Source organism: Hylobates moloch, unplaced genomic scaffold (assembly GCF_009828535.3).
Source record: "Hylobates moloch isolate HMO894 unplaced genomic scaffold, HMol_V3 SCAFFOLD_12, whole genome shotgun sequence".
NCBI classification, from domain to species: Eukaryota; Metazoa; Chordata; class Mammalia; order Primates; family Hylobatidae; genus Hylobates; species Hylobates moloch.
In genome coordinates, this window is record NW_026652287.1 from 44,201,480 (window position 1) to 44,227,300 (window position 25,821).

Genomic DNA, 25,821 nt, shown 5'->3' on the forward strand with positions numbered 1-25,821 from the left:
CTGAAAATCCACATGCCAAGGAGGGGGGCAGAGAATGGAGACACAAGGTGAATGAATATTCATTGAGTAGGTCAGGAAACAGGATAGGATTTGAGGCCTAGGGTCATTAACGATGGTGCATTCAGAGGGAATGGTAAGGTACTATGAGGGCAGGGGACAGTGATCAGGAAGGCAGGCAGGGTGGCTAAAGTGGGAATGGAGCAGAGAGGCAATGGGAATCTTTGGGGAGGACATGTAGGACACAGAGAGGCATTAATAGGGGGGTAATGAGCTACACAGGGGCCCTGGAGGCACCAGTAGAGGATAACAAGCCTCCCAGGATTGACAGGAAGGAAGGCAGGTGACTCGGGAGTGCTTCTGGGGACAATGCATTGGCAGGAAGGAGCTCCAGGGCACATACATCGGGTGTGAGCACGGAATAGCTGGGCGGTGGCTGGTCCACAGACACTGGGAGACAGAAGGGGCCGGTCCTCAGGCACCCGTGCTGCAGCAGTGGGATCCACTGGGGAGAGGCCGGAGGTCAGGTCTGTGGCCAGGCTGGGGGACGAGGAGGGCTCAGGGGGAGGGAGGGAGGGGACAGCTCACAGTAAAGCCCACGGGCGTCTCCAGGGCAGTGCCCGGCCGGGGCTGGCAGCTGACGTGGTAGAAGGTGAACAGCAGGTGATGGTTCTCTGTCACACAGGCTGGAAGACGAAGCTTGAACTCCTCATAGAACTCAGGGGACCTGGCAGAATCAGGCTGGGCGATCTGCTGGGGGCTGGGGTCCCCACTGTCTGCCCCATCACCTCTGCCACACCACGCCCTCATTGCTGCTGCGCCCCACTGTCTCTACTCTGTCTCAGCTTCCCTCATTAGCACTCTGGGAGCCTCTACCTCTCTTCTTCCTGTCCTCCGTCTTCCCATCAATGCTGCCTTATGTGTATATATAAGGGACATCCTCCTACCCCCATAAGTGCCCCCAAGTTCCTCATGTGTCCCCCTACATACTTGTTATGGTAGACCACCGGTGTGAAGGCCTCACGGGTAAATTCACTGCAGCTGGACTTGCCAAAGATGACCTGGGGGAGTGGATTCATGAAGGACCCATGGGGGATGCCCTACCCCCCTTCCCTGGGGCGCAGCCACTGACCGGCAGGGCCTGGCTGGGGTCCTCGCCTGTCATGTACTGCACTCGCACGGCAAGGTTGCGCACAGAGCCCTGGCGGCTGCTGAAGTTGAGGCTGTGTGGGTACACATACAGCAGGTTCCTGTGGGGGGCAGGATGGGGGTGTCAGAAGGACAGGGGCCCTGAAGGTGCACATACGAGGCTGGGGTGATGGGACAAGGCTGGCTGGGAGCACAGACAGTCCGGGAAGAGTGGGTCATGAGGCTGGGGCATTGAGGGCCAGGTGAGAGGTAATACAGGTTATCAGTCAGGAGATAGGACAGAGGGCAGAGGGTGGGGGACAAGTGAGCACCCTCAAAGCACAGATTGGGAACAGTGTGGTAGAGGGTGGGAATACAGAAGGACACTGGAGGCACTCATGGGGCACAATGACACACAGAAGGCAGCGAATAGCGAGGCACTCAGGGCCAGAGTCCCAAGGTGCCTCACGTGGCCAGTGGTCCAGCCTAAGCCCCACTGAAGGGCCTGACTGCCCTTCCCCCAGGAGGTCACTAGAGTTATGTGGCCTATTTCTCAGGTGGGGAAGCTGAGGCCAGAGTCCGAGTCCTGCCTCCTTCCCCGAGGGGCAACTCTGTGCAAGCCTTGACCCCTCTCTGGGCCTCAGTTTCCCTATGTGTATAATGGGCACTTCAGGCCTTCCAGCTGAGCCTTTGTAATGATACTGATAATGATAAATAACAACAATGACAATAATTGCATCAAACGCTGTTACTACAACAATACAATAATTGCACCTACTGTGTGCCAGGCTCTGTTCTAAGCACTCAACATGAAATAACTCATTTACTTCTCACAAGTAGCTCATGAGGCAGGACTAACATCACCGCCATTTTACAAGCAGGGAAACTGAGGTACTTGCACAATCATCCAGGGAGTAAAATGGCAGTCAGTGGTGATCTGGGCATATGCAGGTCTTGGAGATCAGGCTGTGTGACCTTGGGAGAGTCTCTGCCACCTGCACCTGCCCCCTTGGATACTAACCAGGCCAATAAAAGCCCCCATGTGGCAAGTGTGTGGGAGGGGAACAAGAACAGATATTGTAATGGCAGGTCAAACAGCTCGGGGCAAACCATCAAGGCTTATAAAATCTTTACTATTATTACCATCATCATTGCGATGCCTATTCATAGATGGAGAAACAGGCTCAACATGGTGAGTCTCAGGAACTCCCAGCAGGGTCTAGGGCCCGTCCTCTCCCAATGCCCCCAACCCACACCTGGCCCTGAGCCCCAGGAAGCGTGATCCCGGCGTGGCCCAGCCGGACATTCGCCTGATGCAACTATCGCACCACCGCCAGGCCCTTGTGCAATGCAGGGCACCGGGCTGGCCAGTTAACGATTGACTGGGGATCAGTGGGGGTGTGAGGCATAAAAGGCTTCAGTGACAGTGCTGTGGCTACACACTTAGACCCTCAGTCATGCCAGTGCCTGCTCTGTGCCTGCTGTGGGCCCTGGCAATGGTGACCCGGCCTGCCTCAGCGGCCCCCGTGGGCGGCCCAGAACTGGCAGAGCATGAGGAGCTGACCCTGCTCTTCCACGGGAGCCTGCAGCTGGTCCAGGCCCTCAATGGTGTGTACAGGACCACTGAGGGACGGCTGACAAAGGCCAGGAACAGCCTGGGTCTCTATGGCCGCACAATAGAACTCCTGGGGCAGGAGGTCAGCCGGGGCCGGGATGCAGCCCAGGAACTTCGGGCAAGCCTGTTGGAGACTCAGGTGGGCACCGTAGCTGCGACACTGTGGGGTGGCCAGGGGTCTGAAGAGGAGTTCGTGTCTAGGGTAACCAACCATCCTGGTTTGCCCAGGACTGAAGGGATTTCTGGGATACAAGATTTTCAGCGATAAACTCAGGCAAGTCCTTAGGTACACAAAGATGAGTTGGTCATCCTACTAGTGACCCACTGTTTATGAAGCAGATGGAGGAGGATATTCTGCAGCTGCAGGCAGAGGCCACGGCTGAGGTGCTGGGAGAGGTGGCCCAGGCACAGAAGGTGCTACAGGACAGCGTGCGGCGGCTAGAAGTCCAGCTGAGGAGCGCCTGGCTGGGCCCTGCCTACCAAGAATTTGAGGTCTTAAAGGTAAGGAGCTCCCCCAGCCCTAGTGGGCTGAGACCCTGATTTCCGGCCAGAACTCGCTTCTGCACCTTGAGTCCCAAAGACCTCCCAGATCAGCCTCCCAGCTCTGTGGCCTCTACCCTGCATGTCCCCAGACAAAACTCAAGTCCTTTTGTGTGCCTCAGTTTCCCCATTTGCAAATAAGGGCAACACCTGATATCTCACGGTAGGGCCAGGTACTCAATGCAGGTAAAATATTCAGCATGGGGCAGGCACACATTTGGTGCTCAATAAATTCTTTTTCTTTTTTTTTTTGAGGCAGAGTCTCACTGTTGCCCAGGCTGGAGTGCAGTGGTGTGATCTTGGCTCACTGCAACTTCCACCTCCTGGGTTCAAGTGATTCTCCTGCCTCAGCCTCCCGAGTAGCTGGAATTATAGGTGCACCAGCTAATTTTTGTATTTTTTAGTAGAGATGGGATTTCATCATGTTGGCCAGGCTGGTCTCGAACTCCTGGCCTCAAGGGATCTGCCTACCTCGGTTTCCCAAAGTGCTGGGATTACAGGTGTGAGCTACCACACCTGGCCAATAAATTCTTACTACTAGAGAAACTGGTAACATTTCGTGAGCACCCAGTAAGTACCCAGCACTGTTCTATGCCCTTTAATAATCCATATGATGGCCGGGCATGGTGGCTCACGCCTGTAATCCCAGCACTTTGGGTGGCTAAGGTGGGTGGATCACTTGAGGTCAGGAGTTCGAGACCAGCCTGGCCAACATGGTGAAACCCCGTCTCTACTAAAAATACAAAAAACTAGCTGGGCCTGGTGGTGCGTGCCTGTAGTCCCAGCTACTCAGGAAGCTTAGGTAGGAGAATCGCTTGAACCTGGGAGGCGGAGGTTGCAGTGAGCTGAGATCATGTCATTGCACTCCAGCCTGGGTGACAGAGCGAAACTTCATCTCAAAAAAAAAGAATCTAGGCTGGGTGCGGTGGCTCACGCTTGTAATCCCAGCACTTTGGGAGGCCGAGGCGGGTGGATCACGAAGTCAGGAGATTGAGACCACGGTGAAACCCCGTCTCTACTAAAAATACAAAAAAAAATTAGCCAGGCATGGTGGCGGGTACCTGTAGTCCCAGCTACTCGGAGAGGCTGAGGCAGGAGAATGGCATGAACCCGGGAGGCGGAGCTTGCAGTGAGCCGAGATCGTGCCACTGCACTCCAGCCTGGGCGACAGAGCGAGATTCCGTCTCAAAAAAAAAAAAAAAAAAAAAATGCATACGATGTTCATCACCTCCCCGTGCAGTAAATCCTATTTTATCCCCATTTTACAGATGGGGAAACTGAGGCCAAAGAGCATTGCTGACTTGCTGGGTCACACAGATACAATAGGGGGGCTGGGGCAGGGAGGGTCAGGGGATGGGAGATGAGGTGGCTGTCGGCTGAGGTTTCCATTCTGACCCCCACAGGCTCACGCTGACAAGCAGAGCCACATCCTATGGGCCCTCACAGGCCACATGCAGCGGCAGAGGCGGGAGATGGTGGCACAGCAGCACCGGCTGCGACAGATCCAGGAGAGGTGAGCCTGGCAGGGGTTTGGCAGGCAGGGCAGTTGGATGGGGGGCACACAGGGCAGCTGGAAAGGGGCCCCCTCACCTGGGCTGAGCCACATCTCCCTCCCCAGACTCCACACAGCGGCGCTCCCAGCCTGAATCTGCCTGGATGGAACTGAGGACCAATCATTGCTGCAAGGAACACTTCCACGCCCCGTGAGGCCCCTGAGCAGGGAGGAGCTGCCTGTTCACTGGGATCAGCCAGGGCGCCGGGCCCCACTTCTGAGCACAGAGCAGAGACGGATGCAGGCAGGGACAAAGGCAGAGGATGTAGCCCCATTGGGGAGGGGTGGAGGAAGGACGTGTACCCTTTCATGCCTACACATCCCTCATTAAAGCAGAGTCGTGGCATCTCACCCAGGGTGTCTGTGTGTGTCCTCGGCTTAGGGAGACCCCGCCCAGCATGATGTATGAATACCTCCCATTCAAGTGCCCAGCTGCGCCCCAGAGGCCGTACCTGTAGCTGGTATGGGGGGCATAGACCTCACGGGCAGGGAACTCCAGGATCTCCTTGGTGGGCCGGCCCCTGGGGTCCGGGTAGGGCTTGATATGAAGCAGCTCAGGGGAGAGGCAGAAGTGGGGATTTTCAGGAGCCGGAGAAATGTCGATCTTGAGCTGGGCTGGGAAGGGAAGAACCGGTTTGCACCTCCCTGGGAGCTCCCGGCCCAGCCCACCCTTTCTGGGCTGTGGAGTCAGGGCAGACTCTCCCACGATGTTCTCTGGGGACTGGGGGCTGTGTCCCTCAGGCGCCAAGGCCAGAAATTGCCCTCAACTCTGCTGTCTCTCACCCTAAATTTGTTTTTGTTTTTCTTTAAGTGGAGTCACTCTGTCGCTCAGGCTGGAGTGCAGTGGGGCGATCTCGGCTCGCTGCAACCTCTGCCTCCCCAGTTCAAGTGATTCTCCTGCCTCAGCCTCCCAGGTAGCTGGGATTACAGGTGTGTGCCACACCTGGTGAATTTTTGTATTTTTAGTAGAGATGGAGTTTCACCATGTTGGCCAGGCTGATCTCAAACTCCTGACCTCAAGTGATCTGCCCGCCTCGGCCTCCCAAAGTGCTGGGATTACAGGTATGAGCCACACCGCACCTGGCCCCCAGGCTGGTCTTGAGCTCCTGGGCTCAAACCATCCTCCTCCTGCCTCAGCCTCCCAAAGTGTTGGGGTTACAGACTTGAGCCACTGCACCCCGGCCTTACCCCTACATTTGATCAACTCTGCCCCCAGGACCCCTGCCTGCCCTGCTGCCATTAACCACCTATTGATGCTGTATCCATCTTATTTATTCTGCTTCTTGTCTATGGTCCCCATTAGAAGCTGTAGCCAGCCCCTGAGGTCAGGGATTTGTCTATCATGGTCATCGTTGGGTCTCTGATGCTCCTGGCACAGTAGGTGCTCTCAGTGTAGGTTTGTTGAGTGACTGAGTGAGAGTGATACTTCTTGTGTATGGGGTGTGCCACGCACCAGTCACAGGACGTAGCCGCCGCAGCAGGGACGACGGGCGCCTCATGTCAGCCAGGAACTTGAAGAGGTCCTCGTCACTGAGTCGCTCAGCCTCCTACATGGGACCCACTCCTGTCAGCCTGGGCCAGGGGGCTAGGGGTCCCCAGGGCTAATGCAGCCAGTGGGGAGTGGGGGAGTCCCTGGCCCCGGGGTAGGACACCTGCTTAAAGAAGTTTGTGACAGTTAGCGTGGCTGGACGGAAGCCAGAGAAGCTGCAGGCGTCGTCCCCACTACTCGCCCGGTCCTGGGGCCCCCGACGGCGGCGGTCTGTCCAGGCTGGCCGGCGCTCTAGAGGAGGGAATGACAATGACAAAAGGGGGACCAAGATGAAACAGGGAGACTCGGGGGCGGCACAGTTCGGCCAGCAGAGGGCGCATCCCCTCGCCCCGTAGCCCCGCCCCAGGCCTATCAGCACCACCCTTTAGCCCCGCCCCAAGCCTGTTAGCCCCGCCTCCTCACCGCCCTCCGAGTCAGAGTCCCGGTCCAGCTGCCCAGCGCTGCTCACGATGTTAGCTAAGTGTACGGCCGTCCAGGCGAAGGGCATGCGGTAGCGGCCCAGGCGGGTGCAGAACTGCTCGGCCGCCAGGCGCAGCTTCTCTAGCTTCTCTTTGTTCTATGGGGAGACCCCGTCCCCTGCCAGCTCAGCATCCTAGCCCTGCTGAGTCAGGGATCTGCCCTGCCCCTAGTCCAGCCTCCACACACTTACCTTGGCTGTGTCCACTTCTTTCATCACCATGTAAGGCTCACAGCACTCACTGATGTCCCCTTGCTGAAGCACCTTCTCCAACTGCGGGGCAGATGAATGAATCCAGTGAGGCGCTGCCTGAATGCTCTGTTCCCCCGTGCTGGCTCTCCAGCCTCCTGGACCCCTCATGGGCCCTCGGACACTCCTATCATATGAAGGTCTTTGGTCCAATACCTCCCATGGCTCCCACTGTCCTTGGGATCAAGGGTTAGTGCTTGGCCTGCCTGGTGGCTACTCCCTCCCATTCTTCAGATCTACCCCCAAACCCCAAGCCTACCTTTAGCTGGTGATATTTTCCCTACATTTACTTATTTATTTACATTTATGTATGTATGTATTTATTATATAGAGACAGGGGTCTCGCTATGTTGCCCAGGCTGGTCTCAAACTCTTGGGCTCAAGTGATGCCCCCGCCTCTGCCTCCCAAAGTGCTGGGATGACAGGCATGAGCTATCACGTCCCCGGCTTGCTGTGAATTTATTTTATTTTTTTAGACAGAGTCTCCCCCGTTGCCCAGGCTGAAGTTCGTGGTGGGATCTCAGCTCACTGAAACCTCCGCCTCCTGAGTTTAAGCGATTCTCCTGCCTCAGCCTCCTGAGTAGCTGGGATTACAGGCATGACCCACCACGTCTGGCTTTTTTGTTGTTGTTGTGAGACGGAGTCGCTCTGTCACCCAGACTGGAGTGCAATGGCGCAATCTCGGCTCACTGCAACCTCTGCCTCCCGGGTTCAAGCAATTCTCCTGCCTCAGCCTCCCGAATAGCTGGGATTACAGGCGCCTGCTATTACGTCTGGCTAATTTTTGTATTTTTAGTAGAGAGGGGGTTTCACCATTGGTCAGGCTGGTCTGGAACTCCCAACTTCAGGTGATCTGCCTGCCTCGGCCTCCCAAAGCGCTGGGATTACAGGCGTGAGCCACCGCGCCCAGCCAATTTTTGTGTTTTTAGTAGAGAATGGGTTTCACCATGTTAGCCAGGTTGGTCTCGAACTCCTGGGCTAAAGTGATCCTCCCGCCTCAGCCTCCCAAAGTGCTAGGATTACAGTCGTGAGTCACCATGCCTGGCCTTCCCTACATTTTTCTTTGTTAGTGTAAACAGAGGCCACTCTGGGCATGGCTCTGAGCCATGAGGCCTAGACTCCAATCCTGACCACTCAGGGGCTGTGGGACCCTGGGCAGTGGGACCCTATCCACTCTGTGCCTCAGTTTCCCCATCTGGAAAATGGGAGCCATGGCACCCCTCCACCTTGGGCCCTATGGTGAGGACTGAAGGAGGGATCCCTGTGAAACGTGACTGTAGCAGCACTTGCCTGTGGACACTGGATTCATTTCATCATTGCAAACTAATTGAAGGTTTTGAGAAAAGAAACTTGACCTCACTCCCAGAAACAGAAAATCTCAAATGAGGGTGCCAACTAGGTCTTTCATCTGTCCACAAACTTCCCAACAGTATCTCACCCGCCTCCAAGGATCTCAGCCTGTCACATGTGCCCAGGGATGGCTTTTCTCCCCAGGCTGCCCACGTATGGTTCTCAGCTTAACTGTCGCCTCTCCCTGGAAGCTTTCGGTGATTTCTCTCCACCTGAGTTGGGTCAGGGGCCTCCTCCCTTCCTGTGTTTCCCCCACAACAGCCCTGATTACCCTTCTTGGTGATGTATCTGTCTCATTCTGTGAAGGCAGGGACTAAATCAGTAACATTCGCCATTACCACCCCCTTGCCCAGCCCCAGCAGGCACCTTGATGACCAGGAAGATGTCAGGTGAAGGGTAGGTCACAGAGAAGATGGCAGAGCGGGCCAGGGTGGAGATGGCAGGGTGGGTGCCATGAGCCCGAAGCAGCCCCTTCATGGAGTCCGAGTTCAGGTCGAAGTAGAAGTTCTCCGAGATCTGGGGACACCAGAGGCAGCTGGGCCACCACCTCTGGGAAGCCCACAGCCCCCCAACAAGGAGGGGGAAGGGGAGGAAAGAGAAAAAAGGGGCTCCTACCTTCTTTTTCTCCCGCACATCATACAGAGCCAAGATCCCAAAGATGGGCTCAATTTCAATCTCGAACCTACAAGTAAATGGGAGGAAGGGGGCTCTCCTTAACACTTCCCACTGCCCACACACCCCACTCCCCTTGAGGCCCAAGGTGGGGGGCATCTGACTCCCACTGGGCCACATGGAACCACCACTTAAGGGCTTGCAGAAAAGGTACATCTCATTTTGAAAAAGGGGAAACTGAGGCACTGAAGTTTTTTGTTGGTTTTTTTTTTTTTTTTTTTGAGACACTGTCTCACTCTGTTGCCCAGGCTGGAGTGGAGTGGTGCGATCTCGGCTCACTGCAACCTCCGCCTCCCGGGTTTAAGCAATTCTTCTGTCTCAGCCTCCTGAGTAGCTGGGACTACAGGCACCTGCCACCACGCCCAGCTAATTTTTTGTGTTTTTAGTAGAGGCAGGGTTTCACCATGTTGGCCAGGCTGGTCTCGATCTCCTGACCTCGTGATCCCGCCCGCCTCGGCCTCCCAAAGTGGTGGGAGTACAGGCATGAGCCACCGCGCCCAGCTGACACTGAAGTTTTTTTCCCCCTCCCTACACCCTCAGTAAGTAACTCACACAGAGCTCCTCCTCCCTGCAACCACAGCCCTTGTTCAGTTGGCATGGGGGCGGTTTTGGGCTCAACAATTCCCACATCTTGAGATTCTCAACTTCCAGGCTTCCCCGTCCCTCCTTTCTGGGGTGTCATCTGCCGCCACTGTCGCTCTGCACGGAGTTCCCATCTTGCTCACCTGAATGGCCACCATAAGTCCTTCCCTGTCTTACTCTGCCTTGCTGGCCTCCGCTCACCACGCACCTCCAAACTGAAACACTGAGCACTCCCTGTTACATCCCTTCCATCCTCTCTATTCAGCCAGCTCCTCTTCCTCACTGGGTCTCCATGTACACGTCCCCCTGCAAGGGAAGCTGTCCCAGATACCCGCTTCCACCCCTCAAGCTGGGTCAGGGGCCTCCTCCAGGACTCTAGGCACTTTCAGCATCACTTATCCCGGCTCTGTGTGGTCATCACATGGTTATGTGTCCTGTATACAGTAGGGACTTCATAAATGTTTTCTGTTTGTTTGTTTTTTTTGAGGCTGGAGTGCAGTGGCACAATCTCGGCTCACTGCAACCTCTGCCCTCCGGGGCAAGGGATTCTCCTGCCTCAGCCTCCCAAGTAGTGGGGATTACAGGTGCCTGCCACCACGTCTGGCTAATTTTTTTTTTTTTTCCAGTAGAGATGGTGTTTTGCCATGTTGGCCAGGCCGGTCTCAAATTCCTGAGCTCAGGTGATCCGCCCGCCTCGGCTTCCCAAAGTATTAGGATTACAGGTGGGAGCCACCGTGCCCGGCCAATAAGTGTTTGTTGAATGACTGGATGAGCCCACAGAGCCAGTTCCCAATCCTTGTGTTTAGGGCAGGAGGCCCACCCGGGCCTCAGGCCAGAATGGAGCCTCCCTTTCCTGCCCCGATCCAGGCAGGAACTTGGGGTGGGGAGAGGCAGGGCCAGGCTCAGGTCCAAGTCCACATCCTGTTCAACTCTGTTCCCACGCACTTCTGCTGCTCCCTGGGGGCTAGTGTGGAGGGGCCCTGGGCGGCTGAGAGCCAGGCCCAGGGTCACCAGCACCCGCCCCAAAGCCTCCCGGCCAAACCCTGGATCCCAGCAGCAGAGCAGGCAAGCGCCAGACTCCAGCTTTACAAGTTGTATGGTCTTGGCATGATGTTACCACTCCGTGCCTCAGTTTCCCCACCTGTGCCCATTTCATGAGGTTGTGGTGAAGATTAGATGGGTTCATATACGTGAAAGCCTGAGAACTGATCCTGGCATACAATTGGCACTTAAGGACTGGCGACTTGGGATAACGAAAAAGGAAGTCTTACTTCCTCCTATAAAAGCCATACATAGGTGGCCACATAGGTGACAGGGCCGCACACGGTAATGGCACTGCTCATGTAGTGTGTACCCCACCAGAACCCATGTGGTCCTTTCACGCATCTAAGAAGAGAGACATGTCAGTATACTCACTTGAGTGACAGACACTTGACCAAGATCCTCTGTCCAAAGTGCTCGTGGGGTGGCTCTGGGCGGCTACAGCGTTCCACGGCTTCATCCTGCCAAGAGTGGGGGGTGGGAGCTGGGCGGGGGGAACTGGGACATCCTCCAGGAAGGGTCTGGAATGCCCAGCCTCAGACCAGCTCTACCCCAGCCTGATTAACCGTCTTTCCGTCCCTGCCTCTGAGCCTTTACACGTGCTGGTCTCCTGCCTGGAATGCCCGTCTTCTCCCACTCCTCCTTGTCTGGCTAATGTCTGCTCACTGTTCATATATACTTCTACTATATAGAGGTATATAGTAGGTGTCCATGTATAGAAGCTTTTTTTTTTTTTTCTGAGATGGAGTCTCACTCTGTCACCCAGGCTGGAGTGCAGTGGTGTGATCTTGGCTCACTGCAACCTCTGCCTCCCAGGTTCAAGTGATTCTCCTGCCTCAGCTTCCAGAGTAGCTGGGATTGCAGCTTAGCCAACACTTCCTCCAGGAAGTCCTCCCTGACCCCTGAGGCCTGGGCAGGCACCTCTTTCCGGTGCCCACAATGTCCTGGTGTAAGGAGTGTAAGGAGCCATGGTGGCTGGGACACTGAGGACCGTGTGAGGGACAATTACCAGCACCTCATCATGGCACTACTCTGTCTGGGTTGTAAGTTCCTAGTAGAGAGGTCTTTCCTCCACTGGTGAACTCTGAAGGCAGGGACTGGGTCTCTCTATTCATGGCTATATCCCCAATGCCAACAATACAGTGGGTACCCAAACATGTTAGTTGAATTAGAGGTGTACAATAGGTACCTACTAAAAATTGGTTGGATGAACATAAGCATATACAGAAAGCATTCAATAAATGCTGATTGGAGATACAGGGATATACCCCCAATAAGGCACCCAGTAAGTACTGATTGAATAAATATGGGTGTATATAGTAAGCCCTCAATAAACGGCCAAATACAAACACAGGAGTATACACTAGGTACCAAATAGATGTTGGTTGGATAAAAATAGACATATGTGGTAGGTGTTCAATAAATATTGGTTGATTAAATAGAGAACTATACAGTAGGCATTCATGTATTGAATAAATATAGGGATATACAGTTGGTACCCAATACATGCTTGTTGGATAAATAATTTTTTAAAATTTATTTTCTGGCTGGGCACAGGCTCACGCCTGTAATCCCAGCACTCTGGGAGGCTGAGGCGGGCAGATCACAAGGTCAGGAGTTTGAGACCAGCCTGGCCAACATGGTGAAACCCTATCTCTACTAAAAATACAAAAATTAGCCAGGCATGGTGGCACATGCCTGTAGTCCCAGCTACTCAGGAGGCTGAGGCAGAAGAATCGCTTGAACCTGGGAGGTGGAGGTTGCAGTGAGCTGAGATGGCGCCACTGCACTCCAGCCTGGGCGACAGAATGAGACTTGTCTCAAAAAAAAAAAAAATTTATTTTATATATATTTTTTTACCTTTCCTATGGTGTTGATGGTTGGATAAATATAGGAGTATATAGTAGGTGTCCACATATAAAAGCTATTGAATAAACATAGGGGATAGAGTAGGTACCCAATAAACGCTGGTTAGCTAACTATAAAGGTGTATAGTAGGTGTCCATATACAGAAGCTATCTTTTTTTTTTTTTGAGACAGAGTCTCGCTCTGTTTGGAATGCAGTGGTGCGATCTTGGCTCACTGCAACCTCTGCCTCCTAGGTTCAAGTGATTCTCCTGTCTCAGCCTCCAGAGTAGCTGGGATTACAGGCGCTCACTACCATACCTGGTTAATTTTTGTACTTTTAGTGGAGATGGGGTTTCACCATGTTGGTCAGGCTGGTCTCGAACTCCTGACTTCAGGTGATCCACCCGCCTCAGCCTCCTAAAGTGCTGGGATTACAGGTGTGAGCCACCATGCCCAGCCAGAAGCTACTTTTTTTTTTTTTTTTGAGATAGAGTTTTGCTCTGTTGCCCAGGCTGGAGTGCAGTGACGGTGATTTCGGCTCACTGCAGCCTTCGCCTCCCGGGTTCTGGCGATTCTCATGCCTCAGCCTCCTGAGTAGCTGGGATTATAGGCACCTGCCACCATGCCTGGCTAACTTTTGTATTTTTAGTAGAGATGGGGTTTCGCCATGTTGGCTGGTCTTGAACTCCTGGCCTCAAGTGATCTGCCCACCTCAGCCTCCCAAAGTGCTGGGATTACAGGCATGAGACACCATGCCTGGCCTAGAAGCTATTGAATAAGCATAGGTATACAATTGGCACCCAATAAATGCTGGTTGGATAAATATAGGGGTATATAGTAGGTGTCCACATATAGAAGCTATTGAATAAACATAGGATATACAGTAGGTGCCCAATAAATGCTGATTGGAATAATACAGGTGTATATAGTAGATGTCCATCTATAGAAGCTATTGAATAAACATGAAATATACAATAGGCACCCAGTAAATGCTGGCTGGCTGATATCTGGGAAGGGGCACCCACCTCGTCAGGCGCTGGGTAGAGGGTGAGCAGGGCCGGGGGCCGGTGCTGCCGTCGAAGGGTTTCATTGCGCCGGTCCACATCTTCTGGGGCCGCCCGCTCTAGCAGAGAGGGCAGCAATGAGTCAGCTGCCAGGTTCCTCAGGTCGAAGATGCTAGAGGCACCACTGCTTCGAGGGGTGTCTTCTGGGGAGCCCGAGCCACGCCGGGAGTCATTCTGCCAGTGGAGAATGCACAAGCACTGAGTGCCAGCTGTATACACCCTCACCTCACTCTGGTGAGTGTCCTCATACTCATTCTAGAGATGGGGAAATTGAGGGTCGGGGGTGAGGGTCATCACTCTAAGGGTCACCTGGGGGTTTTGCCTACCCTCTTTCTAGAAACTTCTGTCTGGAGAGCCTCCCAACTTTTGCCATTGCTGGGGGAGGCTACTCCTTATCCCACATTTGGGGCTTTAGGTGATCCTTATCTGGCCAATCAAAACACATCTACCCACCCTAGGGACTGGCTCCAAGGGCCTGGGCTGGGCCAATGAAAGCCTTCCCTGGGACTTTGTTCACTGTTGCCAGGGAAGGAGAGAGTTCTTCCTGATCTTCCTGCACTGGATCAAATCCCAGCTCAGCTCTGTGACACTGGGTCTCTGACCCCCAACTCTAAGGGCCTCAGTTTCCCTATCTACATCTAAAAATAATAACAAAATTAGCCGGCATGGTGGCGCATGCCTGTAATCCCAGCTACCCGGGAGGCTGAGGTGGGAGGATTGCTTGAATCCAGGAGGTGGAGGTTGCTGTGAGCTGAGATTGCGCCACTGTACTCCAGCCTGGGCGAGAGAGTGAGACTCCATCTCAAAATAATTAATTAATGAAAATAATAATAATAATGAAAACAACAATAATCTTTGGAATAATTATGGTTGGTATACAGTAGGTGCTCAGTAAATGTTGATTGACAAAATACAGGCTCACGGCCTCTAAGAACCTTGCTGTGCCTCAGTTTCCTTACCTGGGTGTAATGGCTGCCCTGACTCCTAGGATGAAAGCAGAGGACACATATAAAGCCTTCAGTACACCCTAAGCACTCAATAAATGTTTATAATTATGACCTCTAACTTTTTACTCACGGGGACTGATGCAATTCCTTTTGAGCTCAAGGCTGTCACATGTGACCAAAAGCTGAGGCCAGAGCCTCCACACATACCCCTTCAGTGACCCCAGCCAGGGGCTTCCTCACCGAGTCCTCAGGGCCGGACCTCTCGTCTCCAGAAGCGTCCTGCTCAAAGACCTGGCGGGGGAGGCCCTTCTGTCGCTCCCGCTGTGTCTCCGTGGTGACGGGGCTGTATGCTGCACTCAGGTACTGATACCTAGCAGGAAACGGGGTTGGGCAGGTAGTGGGGGGCTGAGGGCCCCCAGGGGGTCCCCAGTGTGTTCTGACACACCTACATGGCACCTTCAAAGCCACCGTCCTTGTGCTCCACCAGACAAGTTTGCCTGCTCTTGCGGGGACAAGGGGCAGATACACAGTAGGACCGGCTGCAGACATCAGCTCAGTCCTTTTGGGTTCCGAACCCCCTGAGCTGCCCCCAAATCAGACTCACCTTCTGTGGACGATGACCCAGTCCTCGATATACATCTCCACCGCGGCCCTCACCTGGGCATCCAGTTTTCTGCAGCAAAAGAAGATCAGGGTAAACAGAGGCAGGGCCTCTGTGAATCCTTCTGCTAGCCTGTAAGGTTAGCACTGCCCTGCCTATTCCAGACAAGGGGAGACGGAGGCTCAGAGAAAAAGCATGGCTTGTCCAAGGTCACGGCTGAGCCAGGAGCTGAACTCGGGCTGTTGATGGGGATGGCAGAGACAGAGTGGAATCACAGGCAGAGAGGGCGTGGGGCTGAACCCACTCATCCTTGGGGATCCCGGGCTCCGTGGTCCGGCATTCCCGGGGCTGCAGAAGCAGCTCCAAGTCATCAGCTGGGAATTCTACCAGGTCCCTGAGGGGCCCGGGCTCAGCATCTGGTGGCCAGCTCAGAAGTACATCCTCAAAGTCCAGGGGCTCGACAACTTCAGTCAGTGGGACCTGGAATGGAGCAAAGTGGCTGTGATCGCACTGCCTAGGAGGCTGAGAGTGGGGGCACGAGGCAGGGGTGGGTGCGTGCCAGCTTCAAACTCAAATAGGAGGGTGGTGGGAGACATGGAGGGTGTTGGAGCTACGGAGGAACCATGGAGGACAATGACCTCAGACTCTCCACCCCCATCTCAGCTTTCCCTGCCCTGCCCCTCCCTCCAGGGGCTCCAGGAAGGAAATCACACCCCATGTCTGGAAGGGCAGAAACTAACAGTGGAAGGAAAGAAATGTTGACAGAGGCCAGGCGAGAGACAATTCCTAAAGCGCCCCCAACCCTGTGGGCAACATGGCCCCACCCCTCTCAGGCGAAAGTCACTCCCCTCCCCAACTTCCCCCTCCTCCATGCCCATCTAGGTGGTCCAGGCGGCTGGAGGTGGGGGACATCAGGAGGGAGCCACTCCCCTGACCACCCACAGGGTGACAAGCAGCTGCAGGGAGAGTGGCCACAGGAATTGGTGAGAGTACTAGGACCAGGACAGGGACTCCCGCCCCGACACTGCTGGGTCCCTCTCTGTTTTCCCACAGGATAGGCCACAGGAGGGAGGGGGTGGGATAGAACCTAGGCCAAAGAAGCCCCTACCTCTGTCTGAGAGAGAGCAGGGGGCTGGGGGCGGACCCCCCAAATACTTACCCCCAGGGAGCTGCTGCAGCGCCTGCTGGAGTGGGGGGAGCCACTGCGTTCCCGGCACACCTGCTTCCGCACCTCTGCGGCCACCGTCCTGGAAAGACAGGGAGAGGGCCATTGGGGACGGGAAAACTCAGGCAGCGGAGCGGACAGATTCTTTCTAAGAGGAAAATCCAGATTGTGGAAGGAAATAAATAGGCTGAGGGCCAAGAGAACCAGGAGTGCTGAGGCTTTAAGGGCCCATAGCTCCCCGGTTCCCCCAACCCCTTCCCCATCAAGCACAGATCAGGAGATGAGAATGCTGCCACCAGTGGGGTCTCAAGCCATCACGGACTCTCCTTCCCCTCCCGGCTGGGCCTGTGGCCTTCCAGGTCTGGAGGGAAGCCCACGGGTCCCTGGCCTCTGCTCCCTCATCTGGGGGACCTCTGTCCATCCTGCTGTTCCCCGACACACCCAGCCCTGCCCCTGGACCTCATCCAGAACATACATCCCTTCCCATCCTTGCTTTGGGGCCTTGGATAAGTCATTTCCACCTCTGAGCCTCAGTTTACCCATATGTAGCTGATGCCCTGACTTCACAGAGCTGCTGGGCAGAGCAGAGCCTGGGGCCTGGCCTGAAGTCACAGAGATCCTGAGATGAGGCCATTGTGTCAGAGGTCAACCTGGCCTGCGGGGCCCAGAGCTGGGAGGCCTTTTAAGTAACCCTATGCAACCAAGGTGGGCCCTGGGGCCTTCCTGGGCCACCTGGATCTGAGCAGGCCTTCAAAATCTGGGAGGATGGCCGGGCGTGGTGGCTCACACCTATAATCCCAGCACTTTGAGAGGCTGAGGCAGGTGGATCACCTGAGGTCAGAAGTTCAAGAAGGGCCTGGCCAACAAGGGGAAACCCCGCCTCTACTAAAAGTACAAAAATTAGCCAGATGCCTGTAGTCCCAGCTACTCGAGAGGCTGAGGCAGGCAAATCGCTTGAACCCGGGAGGCGCAGGTTGCAGTGAGTCGAGATCGCGCCGTTGCACCCCAACCTGAGCAACAGAGCAAGACTTTGTCTCAAAAAAAAAAAAAACAAAAAAAAAAAATCAGGGAGGATGGGGGTAAAGGGGCAAGACTCGCAGTAGAGGGGACTCTGCAGGAATGTGGAGCAGAGCCACAGGGATGGCTCAGCCCTCCAATTCCTCTGGCTGAGCTCAGAAGGGGACAAGAGAGCCATGCAATTACCTGAGGGTAGAGGGTGCCCAGCAGGGGGCACAGCAGGTGCAAAAGACCTGAGTTCGGGCTCCATGCTTTGAGTGTGGAGACTCCTGCTCCCTGGGGTCTCTGTGAAGGCAGGAGCTAGGGCTGTGCGTCCCCCAAAGAGGGCCTTGCACATACTAGGCACACACTCCTTTTTTTTTTGAGATGGAGTTTCGCTCTTGTTGCCCAGGCTGGAGTGCAATGGCTGCGATCCCGGCTCACTGCAACATCTGCTTCCCGGGTTCAAGTGATTCTCCTGCCTCCGCCTCCTGAGTAGCTGGGATTACAGGCATGCACCATCACGCCCGGCTAATTTTTTGTATTTTTAGTAGAGACGGAGTTTCACAATGTTGGCCAGGCTGGTCTCAAACTCCTGACCTTAGGTGATACACCTGCCTCAGCCTCCCAAAGTGCTGGGATTACAGGCATGAGCCACCGCTCCCGACCTACTTTTCTTTTTTCTTTTTTTTTTTTTTGAGACAGACAGGGTTGCTCTGTTGCCCAGGCTGGAATGCAGTGGCATGATATCGGCTCACTGCAACCTTTGCCTCCCAGGCTCAAGTGATCCTCCTCCCACCTCAGCCTCAGCCTCCCAAGTAGCTGTGATTACAGGTGTGCACCACCACGCCTGGTTAATCTTTCTATTTTCAGTAGAGACAGGGTCTTGATATGTTTCCGAGGCTGGTCTGGAACTCCTGAGCTCAAGCGATCTGCCCGCCTTGTACTTTTTTTTAATAGAATGAGTGAGTCCCTTCCAGTCTTCTTCTACAACTTGCCCAAATCTGCTGAGGGAGGGGAAGCCCCAGGTCTTCTGGCTGTGTGGCTTTGGGCAGGTAGGATACCCTCTCTGGGCCTCAGTCCCTCTTAAAATAGAGAAGCTGATTGCCTGGGTTTTCAGGCCTTACTCCCTTCTGCTTCCCAATTCCCCGTGTAATTGTAATTTTTTTTTTTTTTTTTGAGACAGAGTCTCGCTCTGTCGCCCAGGCTGGAGTGCAGTGGCGCAATCTTGGCTCACTGCAAGCTCCGCCTCCCAGGTTCACGCCATTCTCCTGCCTCAGCCTCCTGAGTAGCTGGGACTACAGGCGCCCGCCACCACGCCCAGCTAATTTTTTGTATTTTTAGTAGAGACGGGGTTTCACTGTGTTAGCCAGGATGGTCTCGAACTCTTGAACTCATGTGATCCGCCCGCCTCGGCCTCCCAAAGTGCTGGGATTACAGGTGTGAGCCACTGCGCCCGGCCCCATTTTTGCTCTTAACAATCTTGGAGTCTTGCTTCTACTGACTACGGGGGTTGAGAAAGGCGCTTGTGGGGAATTCGAAGGATGTGAAAAATTAGGGCTTTTGTCTTCAAATTCCCAAAGTCAGGCTGCTGCCTCCAGAACCCTGGGCACACAGGGGCTGGGGGATAATTTACAAAAGATGCTGGGACAGGGGACAAAGCTGTGCCCTGGTCCCAGCTGTTTTGCAGCTGCTGCTCCAGAGGAGGGAGAGGGGAGGAGGGACGGCTGGGCCTCCAGCTTCATTTTCCCCTTGGCCTTGGAGAGAGGCCCCTGCAGTGGGAAAACGCCGGGTCTGCAACACCACGGCCACAGAGCCAGCTGACTGCATCACAGGACTCTGCACGAAGAGCCGTCAAGCGTGGATGAGTGACCATCAGTCTCTCAGCCTCGGGGCTCAGGCCACTGACCACCTTCTTGAGCTGTTCTGAGTGTAAGGCTTTGCACACAGTAAGTGCTCAATTAGGGCTTGCTGCCACCATGTTGTCTTCAAAGACAATCCTAGGCAGCTGGGATTTCTGACCCTGGTTTTTTGTTTTCATTTTTTAAAAAATTTTTATTTATTTTTTTGAGACAGAGTTTCGCTCTTCTTGCCCAGGCTAGAGCGCAGTGGCACGATCTCAGCTCACTGCAACCTCCACCTCCAGGGTTCAGGCGATTCTCCTGCCTCAGCCTCCTAAGTAGCTGGGATTACAGGTGCCCACCACCACGCCCGGCTAATTTTTTTGTATTTTTAGTAGAGATGGGGTTTCATCATCTTGGCCAGGATGGTCTCAAACTCCTGACCTCTGACCTCCAGTGATGCACCCACCTCAGCCTCCCAAAGTCCTGGGATTACAGGTGTGAGCAACTGAGCCCGGCCTGTTTTTGTTTTTTGTGTGTGTGTGTGTTTTTTTGAGACAGGTCTTACTGTCGCCCAGGCTTGAATGCAGTGGTGCAATCATGGCTTACTGCAGCCTCAACCCCCTGGGTTCAAGCAATCCTCCTGCCTCAGCCTCCCGAGTAGCTGGGACAACCAGTGCACACCACCATGCTTGGCTAGTTATTATTATTATTATTATTATTATTATTGTAGAAATGGGGTCTCACTATGTTGCCTAGGCTGGTCTCAAACTCCTGACCTCCCGTGATCTTCCTGCCTCAGCCTCCCAAAGTGCTGGGATTATAGGTGTGAGCCACTGTGCCTGGCCTCTGACCCTGTTTTTACACCAAGGTGAGATGTAGATGACAACCATGAGAGTCAGGCATGGTGGCTCGCACCTGTAATCCCAGTGCTTTGTGAGGCCAAGGCGGGAGGATTGCTTGAGCCCAGGAGTTTGAGGCTGCAGTGATGGCACCAGTGCACTCCAGCCTGGGCTAGAGACACTGTCTCTTAAAAAAAAAAAAAGAATGCTGGGCACTGTGGTTTATGCCTGTAATCCCAGCACTTTGGCAGGCCGAGGCGGGCAGATCATCTGAGGTCAGGTGTTTGACACCAGCCTGGCCAACATGGTGAAACCCCGTCTCTACTAAAAATACAAAAATTAGCCAGGCATGGTGGCACATGCCGGTAATCTCAGTTACTCGGGAGGTTGAGGCAAGAGAATCACTTGAAGCCGGGAGGTGGAGGTTGCAGTGAGCCGAGATTGCGCCACTGTACTCCAGCCTAGGCAACAGAATGAAACGCTGTCTCAAAAAAAAAAAATCCATCTATAAGCCAGGTGTTGTGGCTCATGCCTATATTCCTAGCATTTTGGGAGGGTGAGGTGGGAGGATCACATGAGGCCAGGAGTTCAAGACCAGCTTGGGCAACATAGCGAGACCCCACTTCTAATAAACACAAACGTACACGCACACACACACACACACACAAAACCATCGGTGATTATTAAGCAAGGTTGAAAATATGCCAATCCAGCAATTCTACTCCAAGGTGTAGATTACTCAGAAGGAAACACATGGCCAAGAATGTTGACACCTCTGATCATGACAGCTCCAAAGGGAAACTCACATGTTCACTGACCAAAGAGGGAAATAAATGCACGAGGCCAGGGAATACTACCCAGCAATGAAAAAGGATTGCAGGCAATGGCCCAGCTGAGCCTTCCTGACATGATGCTGAGTGAACAAAGTTGGGCACACAGATGCAACATCTCATGATTCAGTTTATATGACAACCTAAAACAGGCCAGATCAGGCAGGGCTGCTGGCATGTGGGAGGGAGCCAGGAAGGTGGAGATGGTCCCCATGGGAAATTGACCAAGTGGCTATTTCCTTGCCCTTTGCCTTATAATTATTCTTTAAACTTCGCACTTTTCTTTCTCTCTCTCTCTTTTTTTTTTCCTTGAGATGGAGTCTCTGTCGTCCAGGCTAGAGAGCAGTGGTGAAATCACAGCTCACTGCAACCTCCACGGCCCGGGTTCAAGCGACTCTCCTGCCTCAGCCTCCCGAGTAGCTGGGATTACAGGCACCCACCACCATGCCCAGCTAATTTTTGTATTTTTAGTGGAGGTGGGGTTTCACCATGTTGGCCAACCTGGCCTCGAACTCCTGACCTCAGGTGATCCGCCCACCTCAGCCTCCGAAAGTGCTGGGATTACAAGCATGAGCCAACGTGCCTGGCCTATAACTATTCTTTAAACTTTGCACTTTTCTTTCTCTCTTTTTTTTTTTCTTGAGACGGAGTCTCTGTCACCCAGGCTGGAGTGCAGTGGCGTGATCTCGGCTCACTGCAACCTCCATATTCCAGGTTCAAGTGATTCTCCTGCCTCAGCTTCCCCAGTAATTGGGATTACAGGCACTCGCCACCATGCCTGGCTAATTTTTATATTTTTAGTAGAGATGGGGTTTCACCATCTACAGACCCGAACTCCTGACCTCAGGTGATCCGCCTGCCTCATCCTCCCAAAGTGCTCGGATTATAGGCATGAGCCACCACACCCAGACTACTTTCTTTTTCTTTCTTTCGAGACAGGGTCTCACTCTGTCACTCAGGCTGGAGTGCAGTGGCGCAATCGTGGCTCACTGCAGTCTCAACCTCCTGGGCTCCAGCAATCCTCTCATCTCAGCCTCCCCAGGAGCTGGGACTACAGGTATGAGCCACCATCACACCTGGGTAGTTTTTTTTTTTTTGTAGAGACAGGGTCTCGCTATGTTGCCCAGGCTGGTCTTGAACTCCTGGCCTCCCAAAGTGGTAGGATTACAGGTGTGAGCCACCATGCCTGGCCCAAAATTTGTAGTTTTTGGTATGAATGTTGTATGTTACAGTTTTTTAAATGGTAAAAAATAACAATATATGTATGTGCTTGTGTTTGCCGATACCTTCAGGGATGGGCGGGAGAGACAGAGAGAGAGAGAGAGAGAGAGAGAGAGAGGTTTCCCTGAAATTTCAGTGGTAACTTTGAGATTCTGAAATTTGTCAATAAATACCTCATTTTCTTCTCATCCCTCCAATGAATCATTATTTTTCTTTTTTTTTTTTTTTTTTTTAGATGGAGTCTCGCTCTCTGTCTCTCAGGCTGGAGTGCAGTGGCGGGATCTTGGCTCACTGCAACCTCCACCTCCCAGGTTCAAGCAATTCTCCTGCCTAAGCCTCCCGAGTAGCTGGGATTACAGGCGTGCGTCACCACGCTTTTGTAAATTTGTAAAGTTACAAAAAGCTAATTTTTTGTATTTTTAGTAGAGACGGAGTTTCACCATGTTGGCCAGGCTGGTCTCGAACTCCTGACCTCAGGTGATCTGCCTGTCTCGGCCTTCCAAAGTCTGGGATCACAAGTGTGAGCCGCCGCGCCCGGCCTTTTTTTTTTTTTTTTTTTTGAGACAGAGTCTTACTCTGTCACCAAGGCTGGAGTGCAGTGGCACGATCTCTGCTCATTGCAACTGCCACCTCCTGGGTTCAAGTGATCCTCCTACCTCAGCCTCTGGAGTAGCTGGGATTACAGATGTGTGCCACCACTCCTGGCTAATTTTTGTATTTTTAGTAGACACGGGGTTTCACCACGTTGTTCAGGCTGGTGTCGAACTCCTAACCTCAGGTGATTCACGTGCCTCAGCCTCCCAAAGTCCTGGGATTACAGGTGTGAGCCACCATGCCCGGCCGAGAGTGACAACCACTTTAAACCTAGTTTGAATAGTCACACCTGAGCCAATGGGCCTTGGTGAGGATTAAACAAGCGATACCAGATGGGGACCAGCACTCAGTAAGTGCTAATAAATGTTGATCACTCTCATTATTCCATACCTTACTTGTAAAATTAAAAATTGTACAAGTTAAAAAAAGAACAAATTACATTGCATACAGCAATATTTGTCCATGTTGTCTACATTCTTAAAATTTTGTATTTTAAGTTGCCCTCCCCAAACCTTTTTTAAAAGAATCTGTTCATTAGAAATCTGGAAGACTGTCTAATATTCGGGTTAATCTGGTATTTGTGGAATAAATGACTGAATGGATGAACAGATGAATATAGGACCAGCTCTGAGTATGTAGACACCTGGGTGCCCAAGAGCGAAATTGCTCTGGCAGCCCTGGGCCACTCCCTCACAGTTCACTAGGGCCCCAGGATCATTCTCTACTCTTACCCTGAGCTCTACAGTATCCAAAACCCCTCTTTCTCACTTGAGTAAAAACCAGGACCCAAGGACATACAGACCAAAATGCAAAGAAACAGACTGTAGGCTGGGCGCAATGGCTCACGCCTGTAATCCCAGCATTTGGGAGGCCGAGGCAGAAGGATCACTTGAGCCCAAGAGTTTGAGGCCAGCCTGGGCAAGAAGATAGATTGAGATACAGTGAGACCAAGGTATCATCATGACAGCAAAAGCCTGTCTCAAAAAAAAAAAGGGTGCAGTGGCTCACACCTGTAATCCCAGCACTTTGGGAGGTGGGCGGATCACCTGAGGTCAGGGGTTCGTGACCAGCCTGGCCAACATGGTGAAATCCCCTCTTTACTAAAAATACAAAAATTAGCTGGGCATGGTGGCGGGCACCTGTAATCCCAGCTACTCAGGAGGCTGAGGCACAAGAATCGCTTGAACCCGGGAGGCGAAGGTTGCAGTAAGCCAAGATTGTGCCACTGCACTCCAGCTTGGGTGAAGAGCCAGACTCTGCCTCAAAAAAAAAAAAAAAAGAAAAGGAAAAAGAAACAGACAGCAATAATGTTTGCAGCCTCAAAGATGCCAAAGGTCTAAGACAGAAAGCCAATTTATAGACAAAGATAATGATAGAACATAAAAATTGCCCAGCCATTATGCCCCAGCCGCCAGGTCTCATCCCTCCTCTGCTGAGAACTCCCCATGGCTTCCACCTCGCCTGGGGTCAAAAGTCAAAAGTCCCTTGCACAGCCCACAAGACCCTGTACATTCTACTCTTACTGTCCCCCTCCAGCTCTCTGTTCCTGCCTCAGGGCCTTTGCACAAACTCTTCCCACTCTTTTCCCCCACAAAGAGGCCTCGATCCCTCCCTCATCTCCTTGAGGTTTTTGCTCAAAGGCACCTGCTCATCCAGGCCTTCCTGACCCACCTCCCGCATCTCAAGCAGCCTCCACCCTCCCATCCCCCTTCCCTGTCTTCTTCTTCCTATAGCACTTGTCACTGACAGGTAATCTACTTGATCAGGCTTCTGGTCTCTCTCCGCCACTATATCCCAAGAGGGGGATCTTTTGTTTCCATAAGACCAGGGCCCAACCCACAGGGCAGCTTTCACCTGGGGGCAGTCAGGACAGGTCCCCCCCGGGAGAGGATACCTGAGCTTCTGAACGCACCCTTGTCGCAAAGACCCCCCGGCAACTGGAGGCGAGGCTTTTCAGCCCCAAAGAGTCTGATATCCCCCTCCCAGGCTGTGACTCTCACAATCCCCAGTGGCCACGGAAATGGATCCCCCAGCGCCTGGGGCCTGTCCCCTCCCCCGTCTGCCCACCAGCTGGTTCTGTCCCCAGCCCCCACTCCCTCCATTCAATCACCCATCCATCCCCAGCGCGGTCCAGCCCGTGCTGGGAGAGCCTGAAGCAGAGGGTGGGGGGGCGTCCACAGCTGTCCCCTTTCCCCCCCTGACAGCTGGGCACCGGACCCTGGAGGGGGAAGGGCACGGGAAACTCCTCGAGGGGTTTCAAACGCCACCAAGGAGCCCATCTCTGTCCCCAAATCTCAGAGCCTGGAGCCTCCCTGCCCCAAACCAGGCACTGAGGAAGGAACAGAAAGTCCGGCCCACCCCGATCTCCGAGAGCGCGGGGACAGTGAGGGGCCAAGAGACACGGACGGGGAGCGCAGGGAGTTCAGGGGGCGCCCGGCATCCACATCCCCCCGCCACCTCCTCCGCGAAGCCCTCCGGACACACCCCTGCGCTTCACAGAGGCAGAACGGCAGCCGCCATCGCGCTCCCAGCCCCGACGCGACTCCCATCTGGGACCCCCGCCGGGACCCCCGCGGCCCTCCCCGCCTTCTCCCGCTCCCAGCCCCGGCCGGAGGAAGCTGGCGGGACCCGGGCCGAGGCGGAAAGGGGTTGAATTGGGGGCGCCCGGGCGGGGAGGGTCGCACCGCCCCGGGGCGGGGCTGGGCCACGTGGGGGAGGTGGGAGGGGGCCCCGCGGCCACACTACCTGTTGATCTTGTGCGCGAAGGCGCGGCGCTCGGCGGCCGCCATGGTTCTCGCGTCCCACCGCCTCCCCGCGCCCCGGCCCCGCCGCCGCTGCCGTCTCCCGGTTCTGGGCAGCCGGGGCGGGGCGGGGCCGGCGCGGGGGCGGGGCCCTTCCGGGTGGCCCGGGCCGCTCCGTGCTGCCCCTGTCGGCCGGAGGGGTCGCCTGGAGTCCTGGGGTCTGGGGAAACTGAGGCTGGGGACGGAGAGGAGGCGCTGGGACCCAGACTGGGGTGCCCCAGACTCCCGGGCTGGCGGGGGCGCTCTTTCCACCCTGGGAGCTGGGCTGGAGAAACTGAGCCTGAGGCGGGAGGGAGGGAAGGGAGGCGCTGAGACCCAGGCTAGGTGGACCCCAGGCTC

General features: G+C 54.2%; 2 protein-coding genes across 2 annotated transcripts in view; one reads left to right on the forward strand and one right to left on the reverse strand.

Annotated features, from left to right (window-relative positions):
- The window catches only part of DOCK6 (dedicator of cytokinesis 6), a 58,412-nt gene extending 32,904 nt beyond the window's left edge, over positions 1-25,508 (reverse strand). Inside the window, exons 1-18 of the mRNA XM_058425758.1 lie at positions 25,427-25,508; positions 16,352-16,439; positions 15,497-15,672; positions 15,196-15,264; positions 14,832-14,961; positions 13,606-13,818; positions 11,108-11,193; positions 9,053-9,119; positions 8,804-8,953; positions 7,031-7,111; positions 6,784-6,937; positions 6,485-6,612; positions 6,286-6,379; positions 5,285-5,447; positions 1,130-1,247; positions 988-1,058; positions 586-724; positions 401-502 (exon numbers count right to left, since the gene is read on the reverse strand). Of these exons, the coding sequence (XP_058281741.1) occupies positions 401-502; positions 586-724; positions 988-1,058; positions 1,130-1,247; positions 5,285-5,447; positions 6,286-6,379; positions 6,485-6,612; positions 6,784-6,937; positions 7,031-7,111; positions 8,804-8,953; positions 9,053-9,119; positions 11,108-11,193; positions 13,606-13,818; positions 14,832-14,961; positions 15,196-15,264; positions 15,497-15,672; positions 16,352-16,439; positions 25,427-25,470 (2,073 nt within the window). The 5' untranslated portion in view covers positions 25,471-25,508. The remainder of the gene's footprint in view (positions 1-400; positions 503-585; positions 725-987; positions 1,059-1,129; positions 1,248-5,284; positions 5,448-6,285; positions 6,380-6,484; positions 6,613-6,783; positions 6,938-7,030; positions 7,112-8,803; positions 8,954-9,052; positions 9,120-11,107; positions 11,194-13,605; positions 13,819-14,831; positions 14,962-15,195; positions 15,265-15,496; positions 15,673-16,351; positions 16,440-25,426) is intronic.
- ANGPTL8 (angiopoietin like 8) lies at positions 2,568-5,183 on the forward strand. Its single transcript, XM_058424974.1, has 4 exons — positions 2,568-2,879; positions 3,080-3,241; positions 4,684-4,793; positions 4,899-5,183. Exons 1-4 carry the CDS (start codon positions 2,583-2,585, stop codon positions 4,924-4,926), a joined length of 597 nt encoding a protein of 198 aa, XP_058280957.1. The 5' UTR covers positions 2,568-2,582; the 3' UTR covers positions 4,927-5,183.
- Positions 25,509-25,821: the final 313 nt, after the last annotated feature.

Excerpts from the sequence above, each read along its gene's own strand:
- ANGPTL8 (XM_058424974.1), top strand. The coding sequence starts at position 2,583 with ATGCCAGTGCCTGCTCTGTGCCTGCTGTGGGCCCTGGCAATGGTGACC. Across the intron at positions 2,880-3,079 it reads CAAGCCTGTTGGAGACTCAG|ATGGAGGAGGATATTCTGCA; the intron begins GTGGGCACCGTA and ends TTTATGAAGCAG. Across the intron at positions 3,242-4,683 it reads AAGAATTTGAGGTCTTAAAG|GCTCACGCTGACAAGCAGAG; the intron begins GTAAGGAGCTCC and ends TGACCCCCACAG.